Source organism: Macaca thibetana, chromosome 6, assembly GCF_024542745.1.
Source record: "Macaca thibetana thibetana isolate TM-01 chromosome 6, ASM2454274v1, whole genome shotgun sequence".
NCBI classification, from domain to species: Eukaryota; Metazoa; Chordata; class Mammalia; order Primates; family Cercopithecidae; genus Macaca; species Macaca thibetana.
The window spans coordinates 167,499,248-167,517,559 of NC_065583.1; the positions used below are offsets into that span (position 1 = coordinate 167,499,248).

Here is an 18,312-nt window from a genome sequence, read left to right on the forward strand (position 1 = left end):
TTAAACTAGTTTTGTTTAATGTTATCTTTTGCCAGTATCTAATTAGCAAAGCCATCTGCTGAAAGAGTAGTAGCCCATTTGCCTAGAATGTTGTTCTCTTCATTTTTATGAAGTGTCTGCCTTTGCTGGTCCCTATCTAATTAGCTTATCTGGCGGTGGAGTGTGATAATACACAGCTTTGTTTATATACTTCTGAGAACTGTGGATTTGTATGTGTGTAACACATATATAAAAAGAGCCAATCTCTTTTTCTTTTCTGCATCTGATTTACTCTTGAGATCACAGTTCCCTTTATTCTAACCATAGTATGTCTGTGTGCAACACGGCCCAATGGGTGCTGTATCTTGAAACAGTGGGGGCTTCATTGCATCCCCAGGATTTACGCAGATATAAAATGGGTTTTCCATAAGCCTCTTCTGTTTTTTTTTTTTTTTTTTTGTAGCTCTCTTTGTATGTTTGTCCCATCCTGAAATCTAATATTATAAGTCAGAGTGTGTCACTGGACCTGAGATTAACTTGCATATGGCTACTAGAGCAATGAAAATGAACACTGTTGACTTTTCAGATTTAATATAATTCTGTCTAGGCTGATGGAATATACTTATGCTGTATTGTAAATTAATATCTCGTGTATCTCTATGTCTGTTTTTCCTTCTGTCAATCACATAGAAGAGTGTCTTCCATTTGGTAGATGCTTAATGAATATTTGTTAAATGAAGGAGATAATGCATTTGCATAAAGCAAAACTTCTGTGAGTTGCTGAATAGTACAGGTTTTATTTGTATGTATTTACAGAAAAAAATTTACTACAAACAGGAATCATTGTGTCTTTTAAAATGTAGATGTTTCAGACTTACTGCCTACTATGACTAATCTTTGAATATTCAAGTAACCACAATATTTCTGCTATATGTCTGCTGCTGAATGTATAATGCAGACAAAGTATTGAATAGCATACAGTAGAAATACTTCTTTTCTCTACTGGGCTATCCTGAAATAGAAAAAGACAAAAGATGACAAAAATTAAATATTTTTAAAAGGGAGACTCAAGAAATGAGACTATGAACGTTGGGTTGAGATCTGAAGTGTAAAATGCTTTAGCACTTGTTTTGACTATTGTAAACATAGGTTTGGGTTGGTGGAAAAGCATCTTTAAATAAATTTAAATGCAAGTGGAAAGGTGGCTTCTCAAATCAGTAGTGAGATTTGTTCTATAATCATGATGCATGAAAGAATAAAAATCTTCACTGATAAATGAAAGAGAAGGCTTGATTAAAAGGTATTTAGTTCATTAGAATGGATCTAGAAGAACAAGGAAGTTGTGACCAGGTTAAAACATAGCCTAATTTCAAACAGAAAAATGGGTCACTGTGAGAAATAAGATCCCATAGAGAAGAGGTTCATTGATACTCTTATTTGTCTCTGATGGAATTTGTTTTTTTTTTAAGTTTCAAGTCTGTCCACTTATGAAATGGGCAAAGTCTAACTGACCTAGTGAATCATTGATACTCTTATTTGTCTCTGATGGAATTTTTTTTTTTTTTAAGTTTCAAGTCTGTCCACTAATGAAATGGGCAAAGTCTAACTGACCTAGTGAATAGGAGGACACTATGGGATGAATCTGGAACATCCCATTCTAGTATAATCTGGAAAAGGCACTTTTCTCCATTCTATTCCTTTTCAAATTCTGTGCTATCCAATAATGTGTATATATTCCTGCTGTCTTCTGGAATAAGTAAAGTTCCATTCTTAATATAAAATTTCCCTTTATCCTGTTCTCTATTCAGGTAGAAAGTGAACAGAAAAGCTGTACAATCATGGTCTTTAATTAATTCTGGATTTGAATATTATAGGCAAGCTAGTGAGACTGTAATAAAATGCCTTAGGAAATAAATTTTTTTTCTAACCACTATCTTCAGAAAATCTGTAAGATTTATCCTATTTATTGTGGGTCTAATAAACTTGTAAAAGCAGTTATTGTGTTTTGGTATGCTGGATAAAGTAATGAAATATTTTTTAAAACTCTCACATTCTTTCTTCTCCTATTTTCCCTTTCAATCTTTGGCCAATATTTATCTTGAAAATATAAAGTTTGGGCATTAGGTAGACTTGTGAAGCTGTTTGTTTGCCATTTTAGCGCCAGGATCTGAACAATTTTTATGGCATTTGGTAAATATTCTTTTCCGTTAGCCCTGGGACTAATCCTTCTCTTCATAGCTTTCATGTTTATAGAAGAGAACATTATTATTTAACTTTTAACAAAATCACTAGACCAATGAAAGCCACATAAATGACTCTTTATCTAAAGTATTTCACTGTGTAGTTTTCCTAGTAATTGTCTAACAGCAGATATATAAAGAATATATCATATTCTTTCAATCCTCAATACTGTTTTAATCAGTCCTCAATACTGTTTTAAGTAAAGGCCAAGAGGTGGACATCTACTTAAATACAAACAACAGAGTGATATTTTGTAAAGAGATCTAAGAAAGGAATATACTGAAGGTCAAATCAGATGAACAACAGTGCATTTATTTTCATTTATTTTATCTGCACTTCATGGGGATATAGTTATACAACTGTATGGGAGGCTGTTTTCTCTGGAGGTGTCATTGCTTTTCATGAAAATATTTGTCATCCTGGTATGGAATTCAAGTCATGTGTTTGCATCAGATGCTGATTAGCTGTGACTTTATTGTTGCCATCAAACATTATGAACAGGGAAGCAATACAGGAGGAATTAACAAATTCTCTTATCAGATGTTGACATTGACAAAAATCTTCAAGTCTGCACAAGGGAAAACAGTTATATCATTGTTTTGGTTTCAAAGACACTGAAGTGGTTCTCTCTAGAATACTTTTCTTATGGACTACCATTTGCCAAGTAACATAAATTATGCAAGATGCAGTGTTTTATGATTTAATTCTGTTATGCAACATTCTTTGGAAGGCAGAAGATATTAGAGAATGGTGTTAGCCTGACTTTATTATTCTCCCAAGTTTGGATAATTAGGAAAAAAAATTCTTACTAGAAATAAGGGTGAAGCCATTATTTTCCTTCATATGATTTGACACTAGGTAACTTTTGGTTTAGTTTATTATTTGACATTAGTTCAAATTAACAGAAAAAAGTCTCTATCTCAAAATGTCTTTCTGTTAATGATTGAATTACTGCACATTCCTGATCCTTCAGAAATCCAATTTTAATAGTAAAATAGAAAATAATTGTAATAACAGGTGTGGAGTATGGAGAAAATATTTTTACCCTATAAAAGTTCACACTCTATACAATGATAGAAAAGAAAAAAAGAAGCCCAGATGCCTCAATTTGCGCAAAAACTATTCACGAGAGCCAGGCCATGGATGTTTGCAGGCATCCTTTCTGTAAAGCAAGCCCTGTCTGTGTTCTTCACTAATCACATATTTCATTTGTGAGTTAGCATCAGACGTGAAAGCACACATAGCAAATTAATCAGCATAAGTGAGATTTGGAAATTCTGAGAAAAAATATTTTAAAGCTGTAGCTCTAAATATTTAGTCAGAGTTAATAGCAGTATGAAAATGACTGCTGTTGGGGAAAAATCCTAGCTATGTTCTTTGCCTGAGCTATCTATTGATTGATTATCATTTACAGGTGTATCTTGGTAGTAAGGATACGCAAAATCATTCTTCATTATCTATGACTATTTATAAATGATATATTATTTGAATAAAATACAAATGTTAAAATGAATATTTAAATTATCTGGTCTCAAGGCCTCTCCTTTAAGCCTTGTCTGGGTCTATTCTATGGTTTCACCGAAGCCATCATTTCTACCATCAGTGCCATAGTTACCAACTCGTAGTTCTTTTCTAACAGTGACTAGATCTAAACATCACATCATTACTACCTAAAAGCAAATAGTAAGGGGGAAGGTCCTTGTTCCTCAATTTCAGAGCTAAATCTAAGCCCATGGATACATTTCATGTATTTGGTGTAAATTCTCTGAGTGTGAAAATGTTGCTGCTAGGGTGCAGCCATATTTCCTAATCTGGTTACCAGTGCCTTATTTATATTTTCCGTTTTATTCAGTCAAAACCATGATAGCTGCTATTGTCTTGGTATTTTCTACAGGCTGTGGAATGGGAGTGTGACGAACCTACTAAGAAGGCCTGTTACAGCAAAGGCAAATCAAAGGTAAGAAGGATGCAATTATGAGCAGCCATCACCCTGTTTTGAAGGACTCTGCACTATATAAAGCACATTGATAAGAAGAGTATTCTTGATTATGATGCCATGAAAAGTGAAAAAAGCAAGATTCAAAATATGTATATGGTATATGCTCAAGTTTTCAATATTAATTAAAATTAACCACAATAATCAATCACTTCCAAAAAGGATTCAGAACACAAGAAGATCAGAGCTAATTTGTCCTTTATGTTATTAGACTAAGATAAGAAATTAATTGATTGATAGCACTGGAAAAAATATGGGCCTGAATTTTTAAAATGTTTTAAATTCCTTCTTTCATACTTTACAACTAAATCTAGAAAGTAATGATATGATAAATGAAATTATTATGTAAAATATTATTTGTGATTGATTCTTTATAATGTATCTTAACATATTCTTTATAATAAATTCTCTTTTCATACTAAAGTCTACATCCCATGTTCCTATAGAATGCACAGTTTATAGCTAAGGTTGGAAATGTGTTTCTTAAGCAATTGTACATGTTGCAGGCTCCTTTCAAATGTTTGTCTGGCTCAAAAAGATGCATAATTCTTTGCCTTTCCAGGAAGACTGTGTCTTTGAGAAAATTATTCATGATCAACTTGAGGAAATTCTTCTGCAGCTTGTGCACAGGCTCACTGTGTCTTACTCTGTTAGTGATCTTCTTACATTTTATTGGAGCACGGACTTTTCCAGTTGTGAATTATGCTTTGGGTTACAAACGACAGCAGTTATACACAGAGTAGAAAAGAGGGCTTGCCTTGCAAAGTCGGTCCCAGGACCAAGAGCTTGCGGAAAAAACTATAGCAAAAGCAGAGAGCACTGGCAAAAGATCCTCCCCTTTCTGTATTTATAAAAGAGTGTTATGTACCTTGTTTTACCCAATTTCATTGTCTGCTTCCCTGCCTTTTAACTGAATGGCTGTGGGAGTCAGACACTGAGGCAGGTGTCAGCCAGCTTAGTTATGGGGTTTCCCAACCCTGAATAAAGGAGTAGGAAGAAGAGGAGGAGGAAGGTGCAGTCTTAGCCAGGGAAACACTTGGAGACAAGGGGGAAATAAAGCAGGAATTGATGAAGGGTATTTTCTGGAAGATATTTAACCTCAGAAAAGGCTTCTGAGATAAATAATCAGAGATGTAAGGAGATTTAAAGGTACTCCAATTGTCAAAGAATTCGAATCTGATATCTTCAAATGCTCCCCAAAATAAATAAATAATACAAAACCCACACATTGGGGACCCCCATAACCTTCTTGGTGAGTTTGTAGAAACGATGTATAGAACTTTTGAAGAAGTGATTTGTAAGTAGTTTCCTTTTTCCTCCCTGTGGTGTTTGAGTCTCAGTGTGGGGGTTGTGTGGCTCCACCCTCGGCCCCACTTCACTGGTCAGAGCACAGTCCTTTAAATAAGACCACCTGTGCTAAGGAATGAGATGGGACCTGGAGAGTCAGACGTATATGAAGTGAGGGGTGGAAAGATGGATTTCTTTGTTTCAACTAGTAAGATTCACTGATGCAAGCGCCACCCTTCCAGGCTCTCAAAGCCTGCAGTGGGCCTTGCCTGGGGATATCAGTGCCTCCCAGGGGGTGCTCCATGTGACGCCTGATATGGTTTGACTGCGTCCCCCACCCAAACTCCATCTTGAATTGTAACTCTCATAATTCCCATGTGTCCTAGAAGGGACCTGGTGAAAGGTAATTGAATGATGGGGTTGGGGCTTTCCTGTGCTGTTCTCATGATATTGAATAAGTCTCACAAGATCTGATGGTTTTAAAGGGGAGTTCCCCTGCACAAGCTCTCTTGCCAGCTGCCGTGTAAGATGTGTCTTGCTTCCCCTTCATTTTCTGCAGTGATTGTGAGGACTCCCCAGTCATGTGGAACTGTGAGTCCATTAAACCTCTTTCCTTTAAAATTACCCAGTCTCGGGTATTAGCAGTGTGAGGACAGACTAATACAGTGATCTAGCTCTCCCTCTTGCTTTTTCTTACCTCTTTCTTCTTGTCTTTATCTTTCTTCTGGTACTTTGCTCTTCCATCTCCTCTTCTTTCTTTCTGGGTCTTATGGGCACACCAATAAGCACTATTCAGGTTTGAGCAACCTAGCAACAGAGATTGTTGATGCACACTTTTCATCAGTGTCTGTTCTGAAAATGTTTAGCTGATAGCCCAAACCTGAGGGTCCCCACCCTCCTTCCCTCTCCCAGGTTCCAGTGCTATTTCCTCATCCGATCTTAACACACCCAGCCCATGGTGAACGTTTAAAGATGTTCCACTGGATGAGTAAATGAACGTGAGAAGCCCACACCAGGGCAGTGAACTTTAGGGTTTCTCATCCTCGTCATTATTGATATTTGGGGCCAGATTGTTCTTTGACATGGCAGCTATTCCGTACATGGCAGGAAACACATTGCCAGACATTGACCTGGTTGGGAATCCCTGCTTTGATTTCCAAAATTGTAAATTTATTTGTTACTTTTACATTGTTTATTTTTATTTTTATGCTTCCTAGAGTGCTCTCATATTTCATCTAGATTACATGTATATATTTGTTACAAAGATGTTTAAAAAATTAACAGTTAACTCCCTTCGCCTCTATGAGCTTCAGTGTCCTTGTACTCCTTGTCCTACTAAAGCAAAGCATCAGATTATGTCATGTAGCCTCATAGTCTGGAAGTTCATAATTTACAAAGAATCTGTGTGGTTGCCTTTTGCTAATAGCTTATTTCTACTTGGGGTGAAAATTTGCTTCTACTGAAGCAGAACTAGCCCACGTTTTGCCTTAAGCCGTGATCATTGGTTGTTTGGAGCTTAGAACTTCAGTAAATTGAACCCAGAGAACTATTAGGAAAAGGCCATCTTTTGTGACCGGTAGGTGATATACCCTCGATTCACAGATGATACCAATTGTTACTACACTTAATTGAATTTTCTTGATACACAGAAAGCAAATGAGGGCAGCAAACATTTTCAAATAAAATCAAACCTTTATGTTTCACATGCTTTGGGGTTTAATGGATTAAAAATAATGGGAAATCAGTAATTATTAATTGACTCAAACTGCATTGGTGAATGGATTTTTTAACACTAATATAGTAAGACAGATGAAGATGAGTGTCAAGCACCATGTACTCTGAGAAAGATTAATCACACGTTCTTTTAGGTTGCATTAAGTATATTGATAAACTCAGAGTTTAAATAACTTCTGCTGCTTTGAAGTAGAACTCGGTTTATGTAGCAGAACTGTGTGCATTGGAAGTTCCTATGTACAAAAATGATGCAGTAGCTAAACAAACATGTCGGTCTAGACAGCACTGGGCTGGTGCATCGGTGGTGAGAGGAGAGGGATCTTCATCCACCTTTACAAGTTCCTCTTTCTTATTTGGCATCTCTCTTTCTTTCTTAACATAGTAACTGAACAGTGACCATGATGTGACCAACCTGGGTGACCAAGCCCAGCTCCTGGGACAGAGAAGGGAAAGAAACAAGGCAGCCCCTATAAACAAGGGCAACTGGGCCAAATGCAGCCTCCAAAGGACTGCCCCCAAACTCATAATTCAGACAACCCACATTTCCCCATTTTGACAGTTCTAGGAGCCAATTCAGAGAACATTTTCACAGTCAATTTAACTGATGGGTAACGTCTCTTTGGGTGAATGGCATTAAGACTTTTCTTCGTGGTCATGAGCTTAGATGGCGAATTCAGCTGTTTCGTAGTTTTGCTTATGCTGAAGTTCTTATGAGAACAGAATCACAAAGTTTCCCTTCTCCCTGAAATAAAAAGAATAATGCAAAATGTGACATCTCAGAAATGAGAAAAATGCCAGCAATTTAAACTGAAGTTGTTTTATTTCCTACTCTGAGAAAAGTGGTCTGTGCTTCCACACATAATGCGTTTAGCTGCAGAGCTGAGCTGGAATGCTTGTCTGGAAGGAGGTGGCTGGGTCTGCAGGGAGGACGCTGCCTGTACCCACTTGGTGCTCTGATGGGAGCATTCTTCAGCTTGCTGCAGAGCGGAGGAGAGTAGAGATGACAGATTTCCCCCTGTTTCCCTGGGATGTCTGTGTCCAGACACAGATACGATTTCACATGTAATCCATTAAAAGTATCATTTAGGGAATTACGGTCAAGAGAAGTTATCCAGATTTTTTATTTGAGTCAGGTTTGAAAAGAAGGTAGGTACTGAAGCTGCCAAGCCCTTGTCAAGTTTGTGTTCTATTTTATTTAGAAAATGCTCAGCTCACTTGGAAAAGAGGGAGTGCCTTTGCCTGCAATGGCTTAAATATTTCATGGAAAAAAAAAAAGTGGGGGTGGGGAATCTGTTTTTATGGATTCAAAAACTTATAATAAAACCTGTTGTGTTTAGTTCTTCTGGACATAGCATTATAGAAATTGAATTCTATAACTATTTAAGTGTCTTTTACACAAATATTATTTTAAACACAAATAGTCAATTCTCTCACGACCTAACAAGAGTTCCTTGTGTGTGTTGGGCTATTATGTCTGAACCGATGTTCCTCCCACTCTGACATTTAGGAACCGTACAAAGGAAACACAGCTGATTATTATGGGAATGAAAAAGCCGCTGTATGCTTCTATGACACTTTGTAATTTTCAAAAGTTTTTGTTCATGATCTCATTTCAGAATTTTTGACACCAAGTTCCTAGAATTATTTTGCTAGTTAGTGGGAGAGTTTTGATTAGAATCCAGAGCTACGTATATTGTTCTCTCTATCATATCCTGTGTTCCTATTCACCAAGTTGTCAAATTATGCTTTTAAAGAGGTAAACTCCTAGTGAATAGGAGAAGAAACTCACGACACGTACTACTTGAGAACCTGCTGGTGTAGGCCTGGATCTTGACATTTTGTACCTAAGTGCCAATATTTTGAAAGCTGTGAGTTAATCAATACATGGGACACATTGTAGTCCACTTTTATTTTGTGTAATTGCTTTAAAAATTGAGAATACTTAGGTTAAATACTAACATTAGGTTAAAATTAGATTATGCACACCTAATTTTATTATTTTTAATTGAGGTGCCCAAAAAGGTTTCCCATGAAGTCAGCTCAGTTGAAAATAGAGTATGTACGTATATACAGTATAGTATATTTTATATATCAATACACTACATTACATAGCATGTAATATATATATATGTGTGTTTATCTCTACATATTGCATCTGTTAAATGCATGTGCATATATTCACAAGTAATACATGTATACAGTTATATAGACACACCCTTTACACACACACACATACACATACGCATCTGATTGGGTTAGGTATGGTTTTGCAAGAGTCACCAGGTCATCATGACTTAGGCTGATGTGGGTTCCACTTTGAAAGGCTCATGCAATTCCTATAAATTGCTTTTCTTCAGCACTTTGATGCTGACAAGGATAACACATTATGAAGAGGACACATTGCTTTCACTCTGAGCACAATGATTAACATAAAGGCTGTCAGCTTCTCACCCTTATCTTTTCCTCCCTAAAATTAATGGGTTGGGCGATGGGCTGGGTGTTGCTGAAGAGACACCTGAGAGATCCACAGAACATACCTGTTTAAAAAAAATCATGAAATGCTGTATGACAAAACCAATTAATTCATTAAGAAAACAGCCCTAAAACGTGTTTTCTGTGCTGGGGCGTGGGCCTTGTGTCCTTGAGACCAAGTGGGTATTGGCCAGTCTCCATCGAAAAGCCCTTTCTGTGAGTCAGCAACCATGCACCTTGGCTATTAAATGCCTTGAAGTGAAGGAAAGGTTGATCCATCTGTGGATCACAGGCCCACATGGGTCGTTTTAATGTTCAAGTGCCGTGATCAAAATGTAGACAGATGACTCTCATTATCAACCCTAAAAGCCATGTGGCAGCAAGCCACTAGAGGTCCTGGAGATGTGCACTGTGACTTCTTAGAAAATTGGAACTCATTAAATCCTCTTCACCCATTTTCAAGGTCTGGAAATGGGCTAGAAGAAAAAATTCTTAGATGAGAAAAGGAAAATCATAGACGTTTAAGTATGGTGATTTATAAGAGAAACCTTTAAAAGAATATCCTAAAGGGTTTGTACATTATGACTCTACTTTAAAATAGGTGACTCCAAGCAGTACTTCAAGCAAGTTCAGGTAACCCATGGAAAGGCCACATTTGAAACAGAGATTGGCAAAGTGAGTTGCCAGTAGATCTGTGAGAGAATTTGAGTTTTCAAAACACCATCAAGAGGAGACTAATTATTACACAGCCTAGAACTGTTACTCATTTCCTTTTTTTTTTTTTTCTTTTTGAGACTCTGGAGTCTCGCTCTGTCACTCAGGCTGGAGTGCAGTGGCTCTCCACAACCTCCGCCTCCTGAGTTCAAGCAATTGGATTACAGGCATGCATTACCACGCCTGGCTAATTCTTTGTATTTAGTGGAGATGGGGTTTCATGTTGGCCCAGCTGGTCTCGAACTCCTGACCTCAGGTGATCTGCCTACCTTGGCCTCCCAAAATGCTGGGATTACAGGTGTGGAACCACCGTGCCCAGCCACTCATTTCCTTTTATTCACAGTATTGACTGTCCAGTTCCCAAATTTATCTTCCACTCAAAAGCTAAATACTTCTACTTTTTTTTTTTTCCTGTGTTTTCACATTCTGTTTCAGTTGAACTTGTCCCAATCTCTCTTTTTAAAACATTTATTATTTTAAATGAATTTGTTTGGAATTCACATCTGGAATTCACAATCTGTGAATTAAACACAACGATGCCTTTAAGGGAGTAAGAACGGGGAAGTATGTGAGATGCCCTTAGCCAGTTGGGTGACTGAGTTCTGCTCTTGACAGTTAAGAAGAAACTCAAATACCACCCACCTCCACACATTGCTCCTGTAGGACTCAGTGAATGAGCACACCTACCATCATTGGTGATAACGCAGACCTCTAGTTAAGGCTGGGGCCAACTACACTATTACCTTCCTTCATTAGCTCCTGATTGCCACAGGCTCCTCTGGGTTCCGTAGGGCTGGGGCCACCCTCCATCATTTTATGAAGATTCTGCACAGACCTCCTTGCCTGATCATCCAGATCCCTGACATCGTCCTCTTTTTTTTCCCACACTCTCAGTTCTGCGAAGCACACCAGTGACACATGGCGATGTGGCTCATCACCAATAATAGAGCCGGTGTCTTCATGTATTATCACAGGGTCTTGATGATCAGAACATGCTCTTTCATTCTTTGCCCTCATTGAAATAATTCTGTCCCTTTCCTCATTTACTTTTTCTCTGATTTTCTGACACTATCAGTTGGTGCCCTGCCCCTCCCTGGCAAACTGCTGCACCATGGTTACCATGGTTATCACACATCCCGACCAACATGCCGGTTCTTCATCAAGCTTGCGAGTGGTCATCAGGGATGTTAACAACCTACAGTTGCTGGGCACTGTGGCTCATGCCTGCAATTCCAGCACTTTGGGAGGACAAGGCAGGAGGATCCCTTGAGCTCAGGAATTCGAGACCAGCCTGGGCAATAGAATGAGTCCTTGTCTCTACAAAAAAAAAAAAAAAAAAAAAAAAAAGAAAAGAAAAGAAAAAAAAGAAAAAAAATAGCCAGAGGTGGTGGCATACACGTGTAATCCAAGCTACTTGGGAGACAGAGGTGAGAGGCTCACTGGAGCCCAAGCAGTCGAGGCTGCAGTGAACTGTGGTTAAGCCATTGCACCCCAGCCTGGGCAACAACAGAGTGAGTCCTTGTCTGAAAAAACAAAAACTAAAGAAAACAACCTATAGTCTTATTTGCACTTTGTTCTTCCTTTGAGAAATTAATGTAAACACCATATTTGATATCTTGGTTATTCTCCTTTCCGTAATTGACTGGAGGCCCTTGCTTTCTCTTCACCAGGGCTGTAGAGCTCTGCTGTGAAATCACATTTCAATCCAGATGATTCTCCTGGAAGAACTTACCCTTGCCCATGTTGTTTGTGGTTTACCTTGTAGCAAGCTGTTGCTTTTTTTTTTTTTTTTTTTTTAAAGAATGAGTTCTTTTACATCTTGCCTTGCTTTTAAAAGAGTTCCAAAAGCAGCAGCAAAACCCAAACAAAATCCCCACCCTTCTATACTGTTTGTAATTTTCCATTCCAGTCCTTATGATGGTGTCATTAACATGTCTGTGTCATCCATTAAATCCATCAGCTTGCTCTGTCCTGTGTTCTGGAAGATGTCTTTGTGGGTCTCCTCTGACAGGCATAGGCTTCCTTCTTTCATCCTCACTCTGCCTGTCTTTACAGGCTCCTGTACCCCTCTGGTTTCTTCCCTGGCCTGCCTGTGTTCTCTTCAGCCTGGGAAGGAGGAACTCTGTGGTTCTTTGAAGTCTTTTGTTTTGTTCTTTCACTTTAGAACTCTCCTGACCTTTCCTCAGGAATAAAGACAAAATGGAACAAAACAAGACAAGCCTCCCACCTCTGTTGTACCTTTCTCCGTTACCAGATTCACCGTCTACTCTTTACAAGCATTTGGTAATTCTTCTGAAGTCTACTTAGATCTTTGTAGTTGTTTTCTGTCTTCCTCAGTTCAGCTTCCAATGACAAGTGATTACTATTACTGTTAGGAATAATGTTAGGAGGATAATCTACCCTTGGTATTTCACTTTACATTTAGAAAGCCAATCTGAGCCAGGAGCAGTGCTCACACCTGTGATCCCAGCACTTTTGGGAGGCCAAGGTAGGAGGATCATTTGAGCCCAGGAGTTCGAGACCAGCCTGGGCAGCATGACAAAACCCTGTCTCTAGTAAAGAAAATACAAAAATTAGCACTATGCATTGCTGCTGTATAGCTGCTATGCAGTAGACTGGGTTATGGGAAATTAACACTTTCATCTAGAATGAGGGTCCATTTGGTTGAAGAGAAGTTGAGCTATACCATTACATCCAGATTCCCCTGATTTCTAGCATGATGTGATTCAAATCATCATGTTATCATGCAGCATCTTTCATGCCTTGTGCGTCATTAATTTGCCATTGCATGCAATCGACTCACTATTTTGGGTTTGTCCTTTCACACCTACCACCTTGGTCTAGGTACGAAATGACAAGAGCCTGAGTTACGGAAGTGACTTCTTCCTTGGCTTCCTGTCTCCAGCCTTCTATCTTCAGCTTATCCTGTGAATTGGTTTCTGAGTGGTTCTTTAGTGAAAAAACATGAGAACTCATCAATACTTCATGCAGTCAAAACGTTTCATGGCTCCTTTCACATTCGGAGTAACATGTGAACTCACTACCTGGGCACACCTGGCCTGTTTCAGGCTCCTCGGCTTCTGTGTGAGCTTCTCTGTACACCAGGAGAGCGCCATGCTTTCTCTAGCCATGACACCTTCACACAGTCTGCTCCTCTTGCTTGGGGAGTCTTTTCCTTCCTTTGCTCAGTAAAGTCCAACAGGTGTCCTACAAGCACCCCCTCCAGGAAGCCTCATGAAATCTTTCACTTTATTTAACACTTAGTTGTCAGCTCTTTCAGGAAGCCTCTCGACAACTCTTCCCTTCCCTATTCCTTTGGAGCTATGTAATATGCTATTCTTCTGTGTGTGCTCATTAGAGCGCATGGACAGCTCTGTGGTCATTGTCATGAACCTGTATTTTTCTGCCGGGGGCCTGGATTGGGACTTCTAACCCAGTGACTACCAAAGAGGAGCTACTCAGTGGATGCTTGCCGAATAAATGAGGAGCTCTCCAGCTCACATGTTCATCACTGCTGTGACCATACCCAGGGTTTTCTAAGAACATTGGCAACCACAAAAATACTCCATTCTTGGAGTATCCCTCAGCCTAGGGTTTTGTCCCAAATGTTTCGAACATCTTTTCCTCATTAAGCATATTTTCACTTTTCAATCAATGAATTAAAAATGCATATAGATACTTGCTCTGTATTTAAAATATGCAGTTTCATCCCATAAAGTAAAATTTGTTCCAGTTTGCATACCGAGTTTCTCATGCGACCTTCTGATCAAGAAGCACTTGCAGCATTTTCTCAAAGTCCTAAGGAAGTTTTCCAAGGCACTGTTTCATGAATGGTATCTAATAGGTTCCTTTTATTTATTTCCCTAATAGCCATCCAAGGCCATTTAGTGTTTGTGCTACTATCAGATACAATTCAAAATGAAATCAGTTCTGTCAAAATTAGATGCATGCTTTGAGAATTTAATTGAACATGTGTTTATCTTCATATTCTTTATCAAACAAGGTGCAGATGCAGCAAGTAAATTTATTTGATAAAAATCAAATTGTTTCATAACTCTGTTGTTATTTTTTGGTCAATATCTGAAAGGTTTATTTTTTTTTTAATGAGTTACATTTTATTAATGGTTTACATATTTATTAGATAAAATGTATTCATTCTCACCATTCTTCTTGTGCTTAGACTTTGTTAGCATGTTTTTCATTATATATATATATATATATATATATTTTTCCCCCTCAGGAGGAATGTCAGAACTACATCCGGGTGCTTCTGGTGGGTGGCGACCGGTTATTCACCTGTGGGACCAATGCATTCACACCTGTCTGCACCAACCGCTCGGTATGGCTTCCTTTTGTGCCTCAAAAGAATTTAATATCAGAAGAGGTCAAACATTGTATTAAAATATTAGTTGTAAATGAATTTCTGTACACCAAGGTGTTGCTGTTTAATTCAAAAGCACTTTTTGTCAAATTGAATAAGTATTTGATTTCTTGATGTATTTCTAATCAGGACCATCAATTAGATAAATAACTGGAACTAATTATAACTTATATAATTAAACTTAAATATGTTTCTAAATTATTTCAACCAGCATTTTTCTCACCAGTGACTTTAAACATTAATCCTAAACATATTCTTTGATGTCTTAGAGATACTGTTACTGTTATTTACATTTATTAAAATTATTAAAATGGTCTAAAATCACAGTCGTAGGGAAGAAAAAATTAGCCTACAAATTGGATAAGAAGTATGTAAAAAAAAATAAGCAAACTAAGAAATTGAACCCTAGGCAAAGTCCAGTTATAACTGACCCTCTTTCTTGTCTTTAACCTGGCAATCATTGACGGAGTAATTTTGAGCTGCACACACTATAGCAGTAGCATGGCAGGGTCAGTAGAACACACGTGGAATCTTCCTAATTCAGGTTATAAACGCAATCTTCCTCTGGGAATATCATGAAGAAACATGTTCATTCCCTGGTTGCACACCTTTCTTCAAGACCTTAATTGACCATCTGCTTTTACGGTTCATGATTTCAGGTTAACATTCAGTTATTGGAAATAAAGGGAGGAGATGGATGATAAGGGGTGTGAAGCTCAGGGAGCTCTCTAGGTGCCGCACCCTGCCCTGAAACGCTTTCACCAGTGCCATGGTTCAGTCCTCAACATCTGCCCCACAAGATCGCTACTCTTTGGGGCTCCCTTTTATGAAAGAAGAACCTGAGACATAAAGAGCTGAGGGAACTTACCCGGGTACACATCTCATAGCAGAGCAAGCAGCGTGCCTGCACCTACTGGCCCTGAGCCTTCTGCTCCAATACCTCTCAGGCGAGAACCAAGAACCGAATTGAGCAAAAAATCCGCCAGTACCCAAGAGCTTTTCTCATTCAATGATTGTTGGGAATCCAGCATTTGGGACACTGGATTTGTATGAAATGACTTCAAGACACTTGGATCTCTCTCTGAAAACTGAAAAAAAAACAAAAACAAAAAACGAAAGTATTGGAAATGTGGGCCGCATAGTGTTGAATATCCACACATCCTTACCTGTGAATACATTTTTCGGGGCTATTCATTATATTTTGGTTCACTTATATTGATAGAATTATACATAATTTTTTTTTTTTTTTTTGAGACAGAGTCTTGCTCTGTCTCCCAGCCTGGAATGCAGTGGCGCGATCTTGGCTCACTGCAACCTCCGCCTCCTAGGTTCAAGTGATTCTCCTGCCTCAGACTCCCAAGTAGCAGGGACTACAAATGCCTGCCACCATGCCTAGCTAATTTTTGCTTTGTTTTGTTTTTAGTAGAGAGGGGGTTTCACTGTGTTAACCAGAATGGTCTCGATCTCCTGACCTCGTGATCTGCCCTCCTCGGCCTCCCAAAGTGCTGGGATTATAGGCGTGAGCCACTGCGCCCAGGCAATTATACGTAATTCTTTATTGTGATCCTATTTCTGTAAATATTGACACTGGTTTTTAAATTAAAGTGGAAAAGTATGCAATACTTGTGCATTATAAATCAAAGGCATATATACAATGATCTTATTTCTTATTTTGTGAGTATTCAGTGGTATGAGGTTCAGTAAACTAAAGTGATGAGAAAGAGACTGATTGATGGACTCTCTTACCGTGAGTGGAGCAGGCTGTTTTCATCAGTTGGAGTGTAAAAGTGGGTCATCTCTCCTCATGAGCCCCAGAGAGGCTGCTACACAAGCATCACTGTGATTATGGTGGATGTGATCCATAAGCATCACTAAAGGGGCTTGTGCAGAGGTAACTGCTTTTCCCCTCATCTTCCCCCACAGTTGAGCAACCTGACTGAGATCCACGATCAGATCAGTGGCATGGCCCGCTGTCCCTACAGTCCCCAGCACAATTCCACAGCGCTCCTCACAGCTGGCGGGGAGCTCTATGCTGCTACGGCCATGGATTTTCCAGGACGTGATCCTGCCATTTACCGAAGCCTGGGCATTTTACCTCCTCTCCGCACGGCGCAGTACAACTCCAAATGGCTCAATGGTAAGCCTTCCGTCACTCCCTCTTTCCCACCTCATTTGTTTTTGATTTCTGGTGATTTGGTGTTCAAAAGCAAACTACAACACTCTAAATAAAAATGAATTCTTCATCTTCTAAAGAAATCAAAGTGTAGCTTGTTCAGGACTAATGATAAAAAGGACATCATATGGCTATTTAGTATTTGGAAGAGCAGTGGTACTTCCAACCCTCTAGACCATGATAATATGGCTAATGTTGATATGACCACTTATAGAAGCTAGCTGAGTTTTTTTTTTTTCTATATTGTTGTTTAATGTCTACAAAAGTTGACAGCTTGTCAGAGATATGTGTAGAGTCCTATGCATTACTTCTTAACTTCCTTTTTATGTGTCTAGAAATGGAAATTACTAACATGGCATGTAATTTTCAACCACTGTATAAAAGAATTGGTTTGTCTATAGGTAACTCCAAAAAGTTTGACAATTAAAAATGTAAGAAATGTATCAACTCACATACTTAGAAGTTAGTAGGAGGCATCATCAGGGTTTATTCATTCAGTGGCTCAGGAGTTAATAAGGAGGCAAGTATTCACTGCAGTCTCTGCCATCCACAGTCTGGCAGATGGGCCCTCAGGCCACCTCTGCTTGTGGTTGCAAAATTGTTTCTGCAATTTCAGGTATTGCATCCACATGTGGCAATATCCACTCAAAGAAGAGCCACATCCCTGTCCCCTTTTCATCTGTATATTTCTTTTTAAAGAAACCAGAAACCCTTAGAAGGCTTCTTTCAGTTCTGGGCCAGAACTTGGTCACTTGCTCACTAAGCAATCAGAAGATGGTGACAACCATCTAAATTGAGGTTCACTGTGTACAAAGTCCTGATGTGTATCAGCTGAAATGCATCCCACTGTGTATCTGTGCATTCATGTGTGAGTGTGGTCACACACACACATACACATTCACCTACAAAGGCGATGTATATGTACCATGCGTAATCCATTGCCCCAGGCATTTATTTGATAGTTTGTACAAAGGTGAAATCTTGAGAGTTAGTAGACTTTTGCCACATATCAGCTAATTATGTAGACTAGAGTTTCTCAACCTCAGCACTAGTGATGTTTTGGGCCAAATTGTTCTTAGTTGTGGGATGGGGGGTCTTGTCCTTCGCATTGTAGGATGTCTAGCAGCATTTTCAACCTATACTCATTATATGCCAGTAGCATCCTCCTCTGCCCACTTGTAACAACAAAAAATGTTTTCAGCAATTTTTCAGTACTCCCTGGGAGGGGGGAATTAACTCTAGTTGAGAACCACTGCTTTAGACTCATCACATATGCAGAACCATGGATACATGTACATATATTCAATGCAAATATTTTGCCAAATAATACAGTCA

The 18,312-nt window shown here is 38.8% G+C and overlaps 1 protein-coding gene across 4 annotated transcripts in view; it reads left to right on the forward strand.

The window, feature by feature from the left end:
* SEMA5A (semaphorin 5A) overlaps window positions 1-18,312 on the forward strand; it is a 512,129-nt gene that overhangs the window by 304,541 nt on the left and 189,276 nt on the right. For all 4 annotated transcript variants that reach the window (XM_050794063.1, XM_050794064.1, XM_050794065.1 and 1 more), the window contains 3 exons: window positions 4,115-4,177; window positions 14,664-14,762; window positions 16,728-16,941. In XM_050794063.1, the coding sequence (XP_050650020.1) occupies window positions 4,115-4,177; window positions 14,664-14,762; window positions 16,728-16,941 (376 nt within the window). The remainder of the gene's footprint in view (window positions 1-4,114; window positions 4,178-14,663; window positions 14,763-16,727; window positions 16,942-18,312) is intronic.